At 41.4% G+C, this 19,265-nt stretch overlaps 1 protein-coding gene across 1 annotated transcript in view; it reads right to left on the reverse strand.

Annotated features, from left to right (window-relative positions):
- Positions 1 to 19,265, reverse strand: part of col4a5 (collagen, type IV, alpha 5 (Alport syndrome)) — a 90,881-nt gene that overhangs the window by 56,427 nt on the left and 15,189 nt on the right. Inside the window, 4 exon segments of the mRNA XM_028564647.1 lie at positions 745 to 789; positions 1,181 to 1,225; positions 2,987 to 3,076; positions 4,462 to 4,518. Of these exon segments, the coding sequence (XP_028420448.1) occupies positions 745 to 789; positions 1,181 to 1,225; positions 2,987 to 3,076; positions 4,462 to 4,518 (237 nt within the window).

The following is a 19,265-nucleotide window of genomic DNA, read 5'->3' on the forward strand; positions in this document are numbered from 1 at the left end:
AAAAAGGGTTCTCGACTGTTGTAGAAAGACGTGGCTGATTTTTAATGCAATATCCCAAGGCATTTTAATAGGCTAAACTGAGAAAACATTGGAGAACTCTTTTGCAATTATGTAAGCACATAATGTAATCGGAAAACTGCTGCCCTGGTTAAAAACACAATGCAACTGATCTCAGCTGGTATTCTGTCTATAATGGAGTGGAATGGAAATTTCTAAGTGACCCCAAACTTTTGACCGGTAGTGTACGTAATCATCAACTATCGATGACCTGTGTTTCTACATTCATCATTAATTCAGTCATGCATCTGTACTTGTCTTCAATTAAATTAAATTAAATGCACATTAAAGCGATTCATCAATAAATAGAATTCAATATGTAAAAGGCATTTTATCCAAACAAGATATTTTCCTGTTACATTCAAATTATGAAACGCACCTAAAAGACTTCATTTGCGTATTAAAATGTTTATGTGCGTTGCTTTGATATGTGTATTTGTGTCTGCAGCCGCTGTGATGTGTGTTGTCTTGTTTTCTGTTTTAATTCCAGTGAGGCTACACTGAGGAAGGAGGTTGTTGTATAATCTGTTACTGATGATCAGTTGTATTGCACATCCTGCAAAGTGTGTCTATAGAAAAGGGATTTGGTTGTTTGGACTTAGGGGCTCTGTGGTGTGATGTGTAAAAAATAAAGTACTCTTTCCATCCCTGATATTTTTTTTTATGACGGATGGGGGGGGAACTTACTGGAAGTCCTGGTGTTCCTGGAAATCCTGGCAATCCAGACGGCCCCTGTTAGGATGAGAGGAAAAAAAGAAAAGAAAAGAAAATCAGTTATGTGAAGTATAAAAGCTGCAGTAAAAGTCCAACAGAGTTTCTTCACAACCTCCCGGAGTGTGTTTTTACGATAAAGGTGAAATGTGGACATCTGCTGGCCAGAGGAGGGTATTACAACCTAAAAATCCTTCAGTGTTGAGACACCTTTTGGACAATTGAAGAAGAAAAACGAACCAAACTGAAGTTAAACTGTTTAATCAGACCGGGAGATTGGTCCAAAATGAGGAGAATAAATAAATGTAAACCTAGTCAAAGAGACTTTCTCTCAGTATGTCTCTGAAAAAGAAGTCTCACCCTGCTGTTTGCAAGAAAAAGACAGTAAAAAAAAAAAAAAGTATATACTTACTCGTATTCCTTTTGGACCAGATGGTCCTTGAGCTCCATCACTGCCCTGAGAGGAAGAACAGACATTAAACTGGATTAGAGGAATCATCTATTCATTTTTTTTAATTTTTTTTTTAAACCCTCCTGAAAATCTGACCCATTTTCAAAAAGTTCCTATATCAGAAATGTGGGTTTTTTTCAACCAAATTTTAAAACAAAATACCGTGGATGGCTCCTCACATGTTAAATAAATGATCAGTTCACTACTTTCATAGGATTTGGTTGTTTTATTCAATTTTATAACATGTAAAGAAAAATTGATTATAGAACGTTGAAAAATAGAGGAAAAAATGTCAAAAAAAATGACAAAAACATTGGAAAAAGTGACAAAAACATCCGGAAAAGTGACAATAATTTCATGATAATCTTCAACAACGTCAGGAAAAGTGACAAAAAACATGGGAAAAGCTTAAAAAAAACGTACAAAAATGTCGAAAAAGACGACCAAAACACACACACACACACACACAAAACACACACACACACACAATGTGTGCCCGCCCTCCAACTGAGCCAAGCCGACCACAGAGGAATCATCTTTGACCGAATCGTGTCCGTCAAATCCAAATTATACATTAAAGTCTAACGGTGTTCATATTCAACAAGTATTGTGTTGACATTGACACCAAAACATTACCTTTACTTAGCAGCACATTATTTTAAAGCAGAGATATTCAACAGGGGGTCCGTGACCCCTAGGGTTTACAAAATTATTTTTCTAAACTTTTTTTGTTTCTTCAAAAATGAATGTCTGAAAATATACATTAACATGAATCTAACATTTTAATAAATAAATGGGCCTATTTGTGAAAGACAATTTACACATTGAAGATAAGCTTACTATGGTAGCCATACAGTTAAGGATTCACTGCAATTAATTTTCATCCATGTGGCCCTATTTAATGCAATGTAATTTTATACAGTATATGTAGTAGGGGGTCCCTACTCTCTCTCTTTTAGCTAAGGGGTCCTTAGCATAAAACACATTGAAGACCCCTGTTTTAGAGCATATTAGACCTACATTTTCTACCTGAATACTTGTACATGAAGTAACCTTAAAAACTGTACTCCTTCTAACTAGAAGCAAGGTTTCTCTTCTCAACTTTTCTGACTTTTCGCTTATCCATTCCAGTTAAAGCCTCATTCAAATTGACCCCTAAGGCTATGTTTACACTTGGCATCTTTTATTAAGCTGCCAGCCTCTACCATGGTGTAAACCTTGTTCACATCACATTTTTTTTGACAGCCAACCAATGACAAGCGGAGTAGCCAGAGCTGTCGATTCCATAGAAAGCAAGAAAAATTGGAGAGTGAGCACAGCGAGTTATACGGTATGACCGGGTGCTCCCTGTACAGGGAACTCACTTTGTTCATGTAACGTTAGCAACAACGCTCTCTCTCTCTGTTCTTTCTCTAGCTCTCTCCACTACTTTGTTTTATCTAACGTTAGCACCGCTCTCTCTCTCTCTCTGTTCTTTTTCTAGCTCTCTCCACTACTTTGTTTTATCTAACGTTAGCACCGCTCTCTCTCTCTCTCTCTGTTCTTTTTCTAGCTCTCTCCACTACTTTGTTTTATCTAACATTAGCACCGCGCCACATAGCGCTCTAGCTAACTGTAGCAGTAGCGGTTGTTACAGCAACAAAAGACACTCTCGGCTGCTTTTTGTAACCAAAACGCTGCCAGCTTCTTATTGTTCACTACGAAAAGCCCCCTTGTCAACTTTTTCTTGTCAAAAAAGACGCCAAGTGTGAACATAGCCGAACCCACCTTCTCTCCTCTGGCTCCGATCGGCCCCTCAGGTCCGGGGAATCCGGGGACTCCTGGCTGTCCCGTGAGACCTGGAAAACCCCGCTCGCCCTGCAAACAGTGACACAGATACAGTAAACACATTCAAACAAACATATATATATACTGTATATATATACAAAAAGTTCTTCCATCCATCTTCCAAAGGATAGTTTGGATTTTTTTGAAGTAGGTTTATATCCGGTACTTATAAACCCCCCCAGTTTGGAGAAGTGGGCAGGAGTACCGACACGGAAGCTAAGCTAATGTCCTGCTGTGGAAGGGGGCAGCAGCTAAACATGTTTTAGACATCTAAAAAAATCTGTTTAGGGTAGGCCATATTTTAAATATTTTCAGCACTTTCCCTCGCTGTCAGACAGCACTTTACGACGGGGAACTGAAGCCGTTATCTCTGCTCTCTTCAAAGCCACCAGACTCCTTATGATAAATGTTACCGCACAGAACACAGGAGGGTTGGGCATCCTTTTTATCGATCAATTTTAACAGTTCTGATTCCGATACTTCCTTTCGATTCCGGTTCTTATCAATTCTCGATTTCTTTGAGGGGTGGAGTAGAAACGGGTCGCATGCTTATTTCACAAATAAGGAAAGTTTTATTTTGATTCAATGGTGATTTACAGTTTTACAGGGCTTTTTTACAATGTAAAATGACGCCACACTAGAGCGTAGGGCTGCTCGATTATGGAAAAAAATATAATCACGATTATTTCGGTCAATATTGAAATCACGATAATTTAACACGATTACTCATCTGGAAAGATGTTGCAATTATTGAACTTAAAAAACTGTGAAATTTGCCTTAATACTTTTCCTATTTAAAGTTTATTTTTTCATTCAGAACATGAGAAAATAAGAGTTTACTTGCAAAAGTTAATGAGCTAAATAATTGATTTTCTCAATTATTCTGTTTTTGTGATCATTGGGAACAGAAACCATAATCGCGATTTAAATTTCGATTAATTGCACAGCCCTACTAGAGCGCCGCTTACTGTGCTTCGCAGCTGCAACGCAACAAGCGCCTGGCCGCTACGGAAAACAAAACTTGCGCGTGTTAAATTTGGAACCGATGATCGGATTTTAAACCAAAATCTTCCAAACGATTCCAAGTTGGAACCGGTTCTCGATGCCCAATCCTAACCTTCACCGATATTGTTTTTTTAGGTGTCTAAAACGTGTTTAGCTATTGCCCCCGTCCACAGCAGGACATTAGCTTCCGTGTCGGTACTCCTGCCTGCTCCTCCAACCTGGGCGTGTGCCGAGCGCCATCTACCGTAGCTAACACACTGACTATGGAGAAGTAGCTCAGACAACCACACTTCAAAAGATCCCAAACTATCCATTTAACATACATGTACTGATACCTACTACTTAATAATGTGTTATAAACCATTCATATAATGTTAAAGTGCCCAATGTGTACGTGTCGTTTTGCGCACCTTGTCTCCTTTTACTCCACTGCAGTCACATTTAGATCCCACGCATCCATGGCAAGCCTGTTTGGGCGACAAGAAAGAGAAAGATGAGGACGTTTGTTGTTAAAATGTTATATTTCTTTCTTTGACGTATGTTCTCTTTTATAAGAGTCTTGCGGCCAAATTTGGCAACAAAAACACAGACTTTCAGACAAAACGGCAGACAGGTAACTTTAAATTTATATATCACTAACTGAAGCAGAGCCATGTTGCTGCTGACAGTCACCATGTGGACATTTTCCTTGTGAAATTACGATAAAAATGTTAGAATTTTTGCCACAGAAAACGACCGCAACATCCTGACAACCCTGGCTCACTATGATCTCGGTGTGCATGCTTTAGCTTGCAGTTTTATCGGTGTATTCTCTTAAATGTATGCATCTTTTAGTAAAAGTGGATGGTTTCATGCTGAAATCCACCAGCGCCACTAGAGGGAGCTCCATTATTAAGCTACTGCTGCAGGCCAGTACCCTCCCCCAGAGAAGTAGAAAGGCTCTCCTGCAGGTTTGTTTAATGATGAGATGAGATGAGAGGAACAAAACAACAAGCTAACCTCAAATAAAAAGCTGTTATCTAACCTAAAACAAATTTGTGTCCTGTAATCCTTCAGTTTTCTCAGCAGGACATGTTTTTCACAGGCGCGGGGGAAGTGAGAAAGTTGTGGAGAGGGCTAAATGAATGAAGGAAGGGAGGGATGGGAGATGGGAGTGCCAAGCTGCTGATTAACTTTTCCCATGCTTGTTGACACAGCGAATGCCAGACGGGCATTGATTGCACGCATGCCAGGCAGTCAGGTTTGTGAGAAAGACAGGGAGGCAGAGCGTGCACCAGAGAGGACCGACGGGCAGACAAGTCAGCATTCTTCTCTGTCTGCAAAAACCCTTTTGTGTGTCCGTGTTTGTGTTGATGGCTTTCGCCTCGCATTGCCAGACCTTCCTCCACAGCGCTGCGGAGAAGGGTCTGGCTAGTCCACACAGCATTCAGGGATGGGAGAAAAACGTGCTCCGGTTTTTATTGGCATTTCTTTAAACCAATCATCAATTGTCTTGGGAGACGCTTGGCGCCGGACGCAATAACCGCGCATCTGCAAAATAGCCTCTGGAAGGAACTTGTTTTGGTGGAACATGGTGTACGTTCAAAAGCTGTTTTAGTCGTGCAACAGAAAACTCTGATTGGACAGATAGTCTAGCTAGCTGTCTGGATCTGAGGAGCAGCTAACCATAGTCCTCGAAATCCACCAGAGTTTAGAATGCCAACACAAAGAGGAAACAGACATGAGGATATTGAGGAACATTCAGTGTAATTTCCGGCGGCACGGGAGCAATCCCAGAAATAAGACTACAGACTTATTGCTCAGTCAGACAGTAGGGTTGTGTCTCTTTCTTAAGTGTGATTTATGGTCTTGCGGAGGCTCCATGCAGAGCTTCCTCCGTGGTCTACGTAAGTGGCCTGAAGTTTATACTTGTGCGCTGGTGTGTGTGTCGATCTCGTTAAGAGCCAGCGTGTGTGGGGCGTGTGTTTGTGGGAGAGCGAATGAGAGAGTGACGATTATCTTCGGAGCGAGTAGTGACTCTATAGTCATAGTGAGAGAAACAAAGTGTCTCAATGCAACGCTACCAAGCCACGGCCTCGCGCCGAGCGTCGCCGCCACGACACGTAGTTCCATTTTTGGAGAGGTGCGCGTCAGGCTACGGCGTAGGGTCCGGCCTAGCTTTGTGTCTCCACGTACCTACGTACGTAGCCACGGCGTAGATTTTACGCAGAAGTATTAATCACGCTTTAGTCTACAAAATGGCCGCAATATTGTAAGAAATGCCCTTTATAATTTCCCAGGGTGCAAGGAGACGTCTTTAAATGTCCCCAAAACCCAAAGACATTCGATTTGAGTTTTTCAGTAGGTGTTCTAGTCTTTTGTTATCTTATTTTATCTTATTTATCTAGTAGGATATTTCTTGTATTTTCTGTATGTATGTATGTATGTATGTATGTGTGTGTGAGTGAGTGTGTATGTCCTTGTAACTTGCTGCTGTAACGGTAATTTCCCAGTTTGGGATTGATAAAGTCCATCCATCCATCCATCCATCCATCCACAGTGATATAAAACACAGAGAAGCAGCAGATCCTTGCATTTAAGAAGCTGAAACAAGCTGGTATCTGCGTCGGGTGTTGCAGCTCAGTGAGCGGTGTGAAAGGACGTAAGGGGTCAGATTCCAAAGCGTGACGTTGGAGGCACAAGTCTGGCGTCTCAGCCCAGCGATCTCCCACAGTGAGATCATGGGAGGGAGGTTATTTGTTTTGGGGACAACATCCTGACTCCCTAAACAGCGTGACTGATAACTGTAGGCACGAGAGTTTAAAACAACTACGGTCCCGTGTGAAGACGAGCAAATATATTCTGGTTTTTACAGAAGGGGTTTGTTCATATATCTCTCGTAGCCCGATTTCTAGAACATTTAATTGATAGAAACATGGCAAAAACTTGGTGTGCGTCTGCGTGTGTGTGTGTGTGTGTGTGTGTGTGTTTTTTTACAAGCCTTGTATCTCCACATTAGTCTCTGGTCCAATTCAGTTCAATGCAATTCTGCTCTCCCACGCCCAGGCTTGCAGCTCACACCTATCTTTTCTTTTTAACTCCATCTTTTTCTCGTTCTCTCCATCCATCTGTTTTCCTGCAACCTCTACATTCATCTGTCTCTCCCCCCCACTCCCTTAATGTGTTTATCCATGACAGAGCTCCCTGGCTTTAAAAAGGCTTTAAAACATTCATAGATGCTTACTCAAAAACCCTAGAGATTTCCACTTATCCTTTACCCACAGGTGCCAGCTCTTTCAGGGGTTCAATCCAGCGTTTGGACACTTACAAACTTTTTTTTCCTCTCTAACCGTTCTGCCACAATCATGTCCTCAAATTAACCATAAATATTACTCTTCTCCCTAGGTTTGTGGAAGAATCAGGTGCACATATTTTGACGTGGGCTTTAGGGGTCCTCCCTCAGAAAATGTGCCGCTTTTTCAATAGAAAGAAAAATGCAATTTCACATCATTTTTTGGACCATTGTTATTACCATCTCTGTGCCTAAAACGTTGAAGATAGCTGTTTGTAAGAATATTTTTTTCACTGAAAATTAGGCCCTATATTCCCACAGCCCTATGTTCCCACATTTCTAAGATTTTTCTTAAAATTAGGCCCTATGTTAGGGTTAAATTTACATTCCATCTGTAGTCCATTGCTACTGGATAATAGGTTGGGTGTAATTGGCTACCAAATTGGGAGAAAGGGGGATAACATCTGATACAAATTTATGAAAAGGGAAATGTGGGAACATAGGGCCTAATTTTGGAAAAAGAAATCTTAGAAATGTGGGAAGATAGGGCTGTGGGAACATAAGCACGCTCCCAATTTTACATCCATAAGACCTAGGTGCTGCACCTAAGTCGGTAGAGAAAACCTTGAATATGAACTGCACACTGGTTAAAAAGTAGGAAGGAATACTTTTAAGGAGAGAAAGTACCGGCCATTTGGCGTGAATTGTGTCAAGACAAGCTGCAGCCACCGATACACATTTGAAATATCATTCGCAGGTCAAGTATAGTATTTTGGTGAGTGAAATGCATGAAGGCTTTTAAGAAATAACACACCATTTTTAAACTCAGGTTATACTGAACAGCTGCTGAAAGTGGCAAATTATGGATTGTTTTAATGATAATAACAAAACAACAACAAAAAAGTAAAAGAAAATCTTGCAAACTGACCACTGATGCAAATATTGCTGTTTGACTTTATAGGAACATTCTTATGACCCTAAAATTATACTTTTTTTTTTTTTAACAGTAAAAGTATTATATAACTGTAATGATACACTGAACTCACAATTTGATACGATTCTAAGTTCACGGTACAATTTCCTAAGGATTTTACAGAATGAGCTGCAGACAAATGACCTAACCTAATATAAAAATCCCACATCAAAATAACTAAATAGAAAAAAATCTCTTCAAAAACATAAACGAAGAAGACGTGGCGACGTCTGAAGTCAAACAAGTGACATCATAAGTAGATTACGCCCTACGTTTACAAATTGCATCGCGATTTATTTTTTATCTCAACCGGACGTACTCTTCATACATTTATATTGATTTTAACCGATTCACGATGCATCGTTACATCCCTAATAAATGATATTTATATATGGTGTATTTAATAACACTAAGTAAAAGTAAATAAGAAATGGTGCCAACTCTGTCCCTAAAGTCTGATTTGTGGTTCGGCGGAGGCTCCACGCAGAGCTTTCTCTTTCTCCGTAGCCTACGTAAGGTGGCCTGAAGTTGTGTGTACTTGTGTGTTGGTGTGTGCGTCGATCTCTTTAACCCCCGTTGTCCTTGGGCCTAATTTGATCCATTTTCAAAAAGTCTCTATATCAAAAATGTGGTTTCTTTCAACAAATTGTCCACACAAAAAAAAACGTTCTTTAGTGTAAAATAAAATGATCAGTTTGATACTTTCAATTAATTTGTGTATTTTATTAGATTTTATAGCATTTGAAAAAAAAAAAAAATCAGCCAGTGTCTGCCTTTAGTGTCATACATGTGATGCAATAAGTATACACTGTGATCTGCTGTAGTACTTTACTCAGGTACTGTACTTGAGTACAGTTTTAAAGGAACTTTTACTTGAGTATTACACAATTTGACAGTTTGTTGCATGTTTAGTTGATCGTGCAGTCGGTTATCGTTGGTGTTGCACTTAAAGCTGGGCGATATGGAGAAAATCAAATATCACGATATGTTTGCCCAGCTACATCGGTGTGGATATATCGGCGATACTGTAGGGTTGACTATTGGTGCTTTCACAAAATATTTACACCATGGGAGTTTTGATAAATAATCACCAATATTGTGGATACGTGTAATATAATATACTTGGATACAATAAGTGGGTAAAGTAGGGCTGGGCGATACGGAGAAAATCAAATCTCACGATATTTTTTACCCAGTACCTCAATATCGATATTGTGGCGATTATTGTAGGGTTGACATTTGGTGCTTTCACAAAATATTTTTGATATATAATCATCAGTAACGTGGATTTTATGTCGACGTGGGTAAAGGCAAATAACAGAACAGCTAGAACATTCTGGTGTGTTCAGAAAACGACATCATTTTACCGTAATGCAGCTTGTTAAAACAGGAAAGACAACACTTGTATTTACAATATCCACATTACAATATTACAAAATCCAAAATCTAAAACGATATCTAGTCTCATATCACGGTATCGATATATAATATTGATATATTGCCCAGCCCTAGGGTAAAGGCAAATAATAGAACAGCTAGAACAGTCTGGTAAGGATATTACATCACTTTACTGTAATGCAGCCTTTAAAACACTTCATATCACAATATTACGATATCCAAAATTTAAGATGATATCTATCCTCATATATCAACGTTGATATTATATTGATTTATTGCCCAGCCTTAGATGCGCTGTGTACTAATGTGTTGCAAATCGGTTTCCCCTTAGGTGTGAAGTAAAAGACTGAACAGAGCCAAAATGAACTGAGTGTGGTTTAAAAACCTGCCTAAATACAGTGTTTAAAGCATCTCTCGCTCCCCGCTTATTCACCCCCACAGCACTGACGGGGCATGTAATCCACTTAGAGAGGTCAGTGAGCTGCAGATATTTGCTCCACTCCCTCAGTCTGTATCTGTCTTTTAGATCCCTCTCTCTCTCACTCTCTCTTTTCCTCTGCTCCATCCCACTTCTTTCTTTTTTTTTTTTCCCTGTCACGCCAACCACGGTGACGATCAGGCCCTGAAGCGGAGGTGAAGCGTGGCTCGCCTCACTCGATCTCCACTGGCGGTCCGTAAAGGACAGGTAGTAGCAGCTAAAAAGTAAAAAAACTGATTACATTGGGATTAAGGCAATACCCCTAGCCTAGAAATCTAGACGCACCCTATAGCGGTAGCAAATGTAATCTGCAGCCAGGGTCAGTCTAGCAACTCTCCGTTGGCTTGCGAGCTGGGAAAAAACACAGTCTAGTCGGACCAATCACATCGTGTATAGAGTCGATGGGCGGGCTTTACATAAGGACGGCAGAGTTGCGACGGTTCCGCGTGAATTCCCTGCTACTTGAAAACTAAGAAGATGGCTGTTGCTGCTGGCGAACAGTGGTCTTTGGAATCGGCATTGGCCGCGACTCTGGAAGACTTGGAGTTAAGCTTTTCTTTGAGAAAAGAACAAAGAACGGCACTGAAGTCATTCTTTAAAAAAAGGAAGATGTGTTCAGCGTTCTGCCGACTGGATACGGCAGAAGTTGAATCCATCAACCAGCGTTGCTCTGCCTGGTTGTAGCGCTATCCTATCGCGTGCAGAGAGAATCTGAAAAACAACCATTTATCCCGCCCCTCAGATTGAGCCCTACCAATGGGGAGTTCCCAGACCCAACATCAAGATGTTGGATCTGGGATGCAAAAAAAAAGTAGCCTACATTTACATTTGCATGGGGTGGAAGTACTCAGACCTTTTACTGAAGTAAACGTAGCAACCCATTCACGATGCGTCGTTACATCCCTAGCGACAAACGGCATAGCGATTGAGTAGCCTCACGTTGATTTTTGTACGTAAAAACAAACCTGTATGAAAAAGCCAAAAGGAGCTTGCATGCACAGAGTGATGGAGAGGTGAGCTGGGTGGGGTGAGGAGAGAGAGAGAGAGAGAGAGAGAGAGAGAGAGAGAGAGAGAAGAGAAACGGAAGGCATGTACCCAGGGATTAGACTGGCGAGACTGGAATTCCCCCCGCTCATCAAAGACTGATGATTAGACATCTATACACGCTGCCCTGCCCTGGGTCACACACACACACACACACACACACACACACACACACACACACACACACACGCGCGCCATTAATGCAGCATGGAAACCCACACATGCACACTGCAAATAGACAAATGCTCTCATAAACAGTACACACAGCTGCCGTCATTAACACACACACAAAACGCTAATAACTTCTACTTTCCAACACTGATCGCAGATCAGCAGTGAGAAACCACAATCACGGGAATACTTTTATAATCCGTGTATATTGTTCGGATCTTCACCTTTTACGTATATTTTTTCAGCATTGTGTAAATTTGGTATTTGCACCGTCTCCTTATTTGGTCTGCAACTGCTGCGCTATCATTTTCCTCAGGATGAATAGTTCTATCTTATAATCTTTCACTCTCTCTTTCAGGGTGGCTTTACACCCAAAATACGAAAAAAAAAAGTGTTTGGAATGCGTTAATGCGGACGAGAGGATGATTGTACTGTAGTGTGTGTGTGTGTGTGTGTGTGTGTGTGTGTGTGTGTGTGTGTCGGAGCCGGTGCCCTTTAAACCCTCGATCCCTTTCATCGCAGCTGGACTTTCACTACTTCAAGGTGCTGACGCCCACTACAGCGACGATCAAACCAAATATTTTCACTTCGACATAAGATAAAACAAAAATCCGATCATGTGTGTTTTGACTAACCGGCCCTTTGGAAGAGGAACACCCCCCCACCGACTGTCTCACACACACAAACACACACACACACACACACAGACACACATGTCGTCGTGCCACAGTGCCGCTCCAGGCATTCCATTCATATTCCCGGGAATTCTCTTTCTTCCGAACACAATTTTTCTTTCCTCTCTTCTCTTTTCATTTGGTCTAATGAATGTTGACCCCAAGTGATCTCCCACTGAGAGATATTTGGGCATTTTGAGGCACCAGATTTAGTTCCTTTTGTAAGCAAGTGAGTGTTAATGGCAGTTTGCGTCCTTCTTTGCTTCCCGCATAACGCAAACACAAACGCACACTTTCTAAGGAGGGTTTGGAATTTCTCAAACTTAACCATCCAGATGGGACTTTGAGGAGCCATCTGGTTAACTTAAAACACACACACACACACACACGCACGCACACACACACCATCAGGACCCACTCTTCTTATCCTCCGCAGTGGTTTTCACAGTGCAGGAGTTTGTTTTTTCGTGTAAGTAGTCCGTATCAATGGAAGTACATTTCCAGGATAAGGCTGCGTTCACAAAGGCTGCGTCGGTCGTCAGACGTTCCGGCAAAAACCAAGTTTTGACCGACTCAACTTTTGGAGAAATGCAACCCCACGTCACGCTGCGGTGGCCAGTCATGTAACCGGCGATCAGACTTTGTCAGTGCGTTTTGAGCTGTGGTTTGAGGCGGTGTGAGAGTCCCGTACAGGAAACGGGGAAACAACACTGCCTCTATCTCTGCCACAAGAAGGTTTTTCCACACACTAGGAGGGTAAAGAAAAACAAAACACAAGCACCAATAAGCTGAATGTTTCCTGCGACAACAACGAAGCACTCGCCATGTCTCGCTCGTCTATTTTCTCTCTCCTGTGAAATGAAGATGCCTTCGAGTGCGGTTGGAAATGTCGAGATCTATAAATGATCTGACGGAAAACATGAATTGTGAAAAGTCTACTTGTGCTTTGTTGGGGTGGGGGGGGGGGGGGGGTTTAATTGACACCCAAAATTCTTGGATGCCTCCCAAAGTGAATTAAAGAACCTAAAGAACCCAAAAGTGGAGAAACTTCCGAACAAACCTTCACACAACTCGCGCAGTACAATCCATAAATAAACAGTCTCACGCTCGCACAGGTGTGCTACTCGTCCGTGCGTGACACTTGGTTTGTTCGTGGGGAAGAACTTTCGGTAACACTTTACTTGAAGGTATCGACATAAGAGTGATATGACAGTGTCATGAACACATGACACAGTCATAACACATTAACCCTAACCCTAACCTTTACTCTAACCATAACCATAACTTGTCATGACAAAAACCGAATGACACTTACTAAAAGAAGCGTTATGTCATGAACGTTTATGACTTGTCAATAATGTTTGTGACACGTTCATGACAGTGTCATGTCACTCTCATGTAGATACTTTCAAGTAAAGTGCAACCAAACTTTCTCCATTTTTGGATTCATCATTCACTGTGGAGGGATTCCAAGAGTTCTCTTCAAGAATTCAAGGTATCTCGCTGAGTAATTGATACACAAATAATTATTTTGAGGGGGAAGTATTTCTATAAAAAAAAAAAAAAGATGCTTGATGAATTAGAGCTGTGATCTCAATAATATAAGTTGTATTACACTCTTCAATATTTTTTCCTCTCTTCACAATTCTCACAATCGAAGCAGTGTGTAGGTTTGCATTGCTGATGTATCCGTGTTTGTTCTATCTAGAAAAATGTCCTCACGTGTTTCTTTTAAGCAGGGAGGGGTCGAATTCCTTTTCCCTGGCAGATATGACAGCCCGCCCTATCCTAGCCCGGGCCCAGCCCGACACAGGTTTAAACATGCCCCCCGCTACCATCTCTCTGCAAACGCTCTACATACATCACCACTTGGCACGCCGCGTCCTCGCTACTGGCAAGGAGAAATTAGTGAGGGGAGTGGCGGCTCGCCGGCTGAATACCTGGTGTGAATGTGTGGTAGCCTGGGGGATAGACCGAGAGGAGGTGACGAAGACCGAAAGGCAGACACAGAGTTAAAGGGAGGGAGGAAAGACAGGCTAAGCTCACCACCGTTTTCTTTTTTTTTTTTTTTTTTCTAAATATGCTTTAAAGTCACGCTTGATAAGATCACGTCTGTGGGATTTGGGTACGTGTGAAGGTTCAGGGATGCATTCAGGTTCACAGTCAAACACTGCCAAACTGCCAAAAACAGACGAATCTGTGTGGTCCAAACAGTTCTTTTCCTTTGGACTTTTTTTTTTTTTAATGCAACCCTGAACCTATTTATGGTTTCAGTCCAGCAGTCGCGACACGGGGCGCTCCAGCAGAACAAATGAGTCTACGTTTGAAGAAAATCCCTTAGCTTTTCTTTCAAAGTTCCCCTTTACTCGTGTGTCAGTTTTGTCCCATCTCTCGAGGGATTTTTTTTGCACCTGGAGCAAAGGAATTTGTGTCAAGAAACATCAATCCAAACAAATGACAGGAGAATTTCGAGAGAGAAAAAACTGACCCCTGTTTACCTTCAGACGGTTCAGAAGTCGACATCTGTATAAACCTTCAGGCAAACAGCTTGCATTTCTCCCGTTAGCCTGCATGCTGGAGGTGTATCACTGTTTGGATGAGCCACAGCCTAACCTTAATATTTACCCAGGAACCTTTGCTGTAGACTTAACAAGAAAGCACTGGATGTCCTGATAACTTCATCTGGGAGACAGATAGGAAGAGGTATTTATTTTATTTTTTTTTTTAAACATTTTATGCTGAATCTCTTTCTCTACACTTGGACTTCATTCTGGCTGAGATAGAAAGTCACAGGGATTAAAATATGTGGAAAATGCTGAACACACAAACTTCAAACCCTTAATAACTGATTGTTAAAGGTCCCATGGCATGAAAATTTCACTTTATGAGGTTTTTTAACATTAATATGCATTCCCCCAGCCTGCCTATGGTCCCCCAGTGGCTAGAAATGGTGATGGGTGTAAACCGAGCCCTGGGTATCCTGCTCTGCCTTTGAGAAAATGAAAGCTCAGATAGGCCGATCTGGAATCTTCTCCTTATGACGTCATAAGGAGGGAGGTTAGCTCTCCTTTCTCTGCTTTGCCCACCCAGAGAATTTGGCCCACCCATGAGAGAGAGAGAGAGAGAGACATCATGGCTTTCAAATGAGCAAAGTGGCAGTTGGTCAAGGCCCCCCCCCCACCCTCCACCTTGCAGCATCCAAAGAGCACCATGTCATGGGACCTTTAAAGATCACTTTACAAAACCCACGGGTATTAATCTGCCCCTATAACAGCCTCCACTTGCTGATCCACCAGATTTCAGAGCCCGGCTGCTTGGTGTTCAAGTTCGTCCCAAAAGCGTTGGATGGTATAGTGGTCGGAACTCTGTGCAGACCAGGCAAGTTCTTCCACACCAAAACTGGAAAAACCGTTTCTTTAGGGAACACGATTCTTACATACACATTCTATAGTCTATATATAGATACAGGTGTGCTTGACAAGATGCGATTTGCTAGTGTGGCATAAAGCAAGTCGGAGTTATTGTTATTTTTTTAAATGTGACTTATTACAGACCCAAATGGAATCTGCAGAAAAACGTTTTCAGCGGGTTATCCAGTATGAAAAATCTGTGGAATTTTTCGGCCTGTTTTTCTGCTTGGGGTGGAGATGTGTTACATTCTTCTTCTTTTTTTTAATTAGTTTTACTCAAATTAGTTTTAAATGTGTGGGAAATTCTGCGGAATTCTGGGTCAGTGTATTACAGGCAAGGGCCAAACCAAATCTTTTTTGAGCCATGTTTGAACTGATTTAGTGTAGGCTCTGTATTTTAGTCACACGCAACACAAAAAATCTCAGAAACTAGGAAGAGGTTTTATACCTTTCAAATGAAGCCTCATAAATGCATTTTGGGCTCACAGTTCTTCTGTTATAAGCTTTACCATTTGGGTATACACACAGATCAGAGCTCATAATTCAGACAAGATCTTGGGGGACCGAGCTCTGACTTACTGTCTGTTGCCAGGTAAACTTAGATGCTGTTTGTGAACCCACAATTGTGTTGTAACGTTTATGCTGGACTCAGTAAACTTTGCTTAACTGAACTCTTCGTATCAGATTGATCCTTGTGTTCTGGTAAACTTATGTCCGATGTAAGAAGGCGCAGGAATTAATAAATTGGGAGTCAGATTTGACAGGCATTAGGGCCTTATTTTAGACATAATTCCCTCTACAGTATGCCAAATAGGCAAGGCGACTGTGGGTGTTTAAAGGTTAAGATCACTTCTATTCCTTTTTTATATTAGTGGTATTGTGGTATTTTAATGTTTTATTTCCACGATCGTTTTATTAGCATGCTGTGTTGAATGTCTGTCCCTCACTATCAGTTCACCAAGGCAGATCCCAGACAACGTTTGTTGTTTATTTGTAATTTAAGTTAACTCAACGATGGTCTGAAATATCATTATAAGCTGCAGCATTAAAGGAATACACCACCGTTTGTTGAAATAGGTCTTATCACGGTCTACTCTGGCTGTAGATAGGTGGACCAATGCATTTTTTATCTCAGTGCAAGTAATTAGGTTATTTTTTTGTCTTTTGTTGGCTCACTTTTACTCACAACATGCTAACCTGCAACATAGGATTCCATTCACTACGCTAAGCTAACTAGCAGCAGCGCTGCCGGTGTTGCACCAAACTAAAACAATGCATGCACAAAAAATGCGTTGGCCCACCTATCTACAGCTAGGGGAGACCGTGATAAGCCCTATTTCAACAAATGGTGGCGTATCCCTTTAAGAGCCCGTTTTCACCTGGCATTAACATCCGTCCTGAGTGATCAGATCACAAGTGGACAGCTCTACGTACAGGTGAAAACACTCTCAGGACGCGTTGAGATTGGATTGCAAAAAACGCATTTCCCCTCTTTAAAAAGGGCCAATGTGTAGGAATTTCTCCCATCTAGCGTTTAGATCATATATCGCAATCAACTCTCTCGCGCCACGCAGTTCTAAGTACGTTTTACAGCTACGGTAGCCTTAGCTACCCCAGTTCATGCAAATGCAAATGTAAAATTTCAAGCCAATAGGAATACTTTGAATTGATGGTGGTGGTAAATATTCATGAAAAAGGACAAGTTCGTGAACGGGCAACACAGATTTTGGTAATGAACAACTAAAAAAAAACGTTACACGCTGGACCTTTAAGATCTATACGACCTCGTCCAAACCGCCACAAACCAAAGTGGGCAACGGTGTGACACCCACATATTTTTGTGTGAACCCTCCTTCTACCTGTCCTACCTGTCTTCACCACACGAGGACGGAAACAAGAGTGGGAAGCACGCAGGTAAAGAGATGAAAAGCATCTCAGCCACATTGTAGACTTTAGACTTAAAATTATTTAGACATTCATGAATCAAAAGCCCTGCAAAAACAATACAACATTAACTTTAATATATACAGTATATCAAAGAAATAGTAATAGTTTTCTATCAGTATGGTTCAGATCCTCAGAGGATCAACAACATGCTCTCTCTTGCTTCTCCGAGTCCTCTGGTGTCTGCTGGGATCTCGTGAAGAGGCAGGTCACAGCAGGTCCCTGCCCTGCCTACATTTCTCTTAAATATCCGCACTTAGAGACGCACACATCTGGAGTGCAGCAGCTGAAATTTTGAGCGTTACAGGGGGAATTCAACTGTGCAGCTTTCTATTGGTTTTGCACACACACAAAAAAGAGGGGAAATAATGGGCATTTTTAGAGGGGAAACATGGGTGACTTCAACCTGGAAACGCTGGACGAAACACTTGCTGTGACGGACTAGCTGCTAGCATTTTAGCAAGCTTTAAAATAGTGAATATTCAGTCATTTAGTAGCTTGTCTTTGCTGTCCAATAAAAAAACATGCAAAATAAGAAAATCTGGTTCATTTAAAGGTGTATAACAATGCACTTTAATAGTTTTTTAAAAGATAATTTTCTTAAAAGGAGCATTTAATCCTCTTTTTTTTTTTTTTTGTACTTTAAAAGTGAGTCAGAAAGTCACCTAAACACAAATAGAAAAGTAAGTAAATATTTCTATCTGCAAAACTTCCAACTCTATTTGTTCCTCTAACGTTAGCACCGCTCTCTCTCTCTCTGTGTTCTTTCTCTAGCTCTCTCCACCACTTTGTTTTATCTAACGTTAGCACCGCGCCACACAGCACTCTAGCTATAGGATACTGTAGCAGTAGCGGTTGTTTTTGGAATAAAAACGCTGCCAGATTTTTTGGTTTCACTACAAAAGCGCCCTAGTCAGCTTTTTCTTGTAAAAAAAGACGCAAAGTGTGAACATAGCCTTCAACGAATAACACTCGTATGATTTTGTCGATTAGTTGAATTAATCAATTATAATAATTAAATCTGTAAAACGGAGTTTCTCCACAAAGAACCACTTGTGCTCACTAGTTTCTTGGACACAAGTCATTCAGCATGAAAAAGCATTTTAAAAAATGATAATCAACCAAACGACTAAGAGGGAGCAGCCCTCACGACAAGGAGCATTAAAGCTTTCATAAAGACACTTCATGAAGATGTCTCCCATCTGTGTCAAGATGGGATGCACACAAGACTTATAATGTCAGGGGGAAACCCTGAGGATGAAATAAAAGATAAGAATAATAAAATAATAATAATGCACAAACAAGCAGAGGATCAGGTGCCTCCTGCCTCCCGCTGTGTCACTAAACAATGTGGTAAATGCTCCGACAGAGAACATGCACCTTTCTCTGCGCTGCTGAACATTCTACTCTGACTGCATGCTAACGGCTTAGCTGCATACCATCCGGCACGCAGTAACTAAGACCAGGCTCCACCTGAGCCACACACACAAACACACACACAAACACACACACACACATACACACATTCACACACTGAAACACACACACACACACACACACACAGACAGACATACACACACTGAAACACACACTCACACACTGAAACACACACACACACTGAAACACACACATACACAGACAGACATACACTGAAACACACACACACATACACACACACACTGATACATACACTGACACACATACATTGACACAAACACAGACACACACACACACACACACACACACACACACAGAAACCCAGTGGCGTGCAGCCTAGCGTAAAGTACAAACCGTATTTGTGACTTCTGATTTGATCGGGACTCTGATATCTGATGTAGACGGGAGGAAAGG

The sequence above is a fragment of the Perca flavescens genome, chromosome 19, assembly GCF_004354835.1.
Source record: "Perca flavescens isolate YP-PL-M2 chromosome 19, PFLA_1.0, whole genome shotgun sequence".
Lineage (NCBI taxonomy): Eukaryota > Metazoa > Chordata > Actinopteri > Perciformes > Percidae > Perca > Perca flavescens.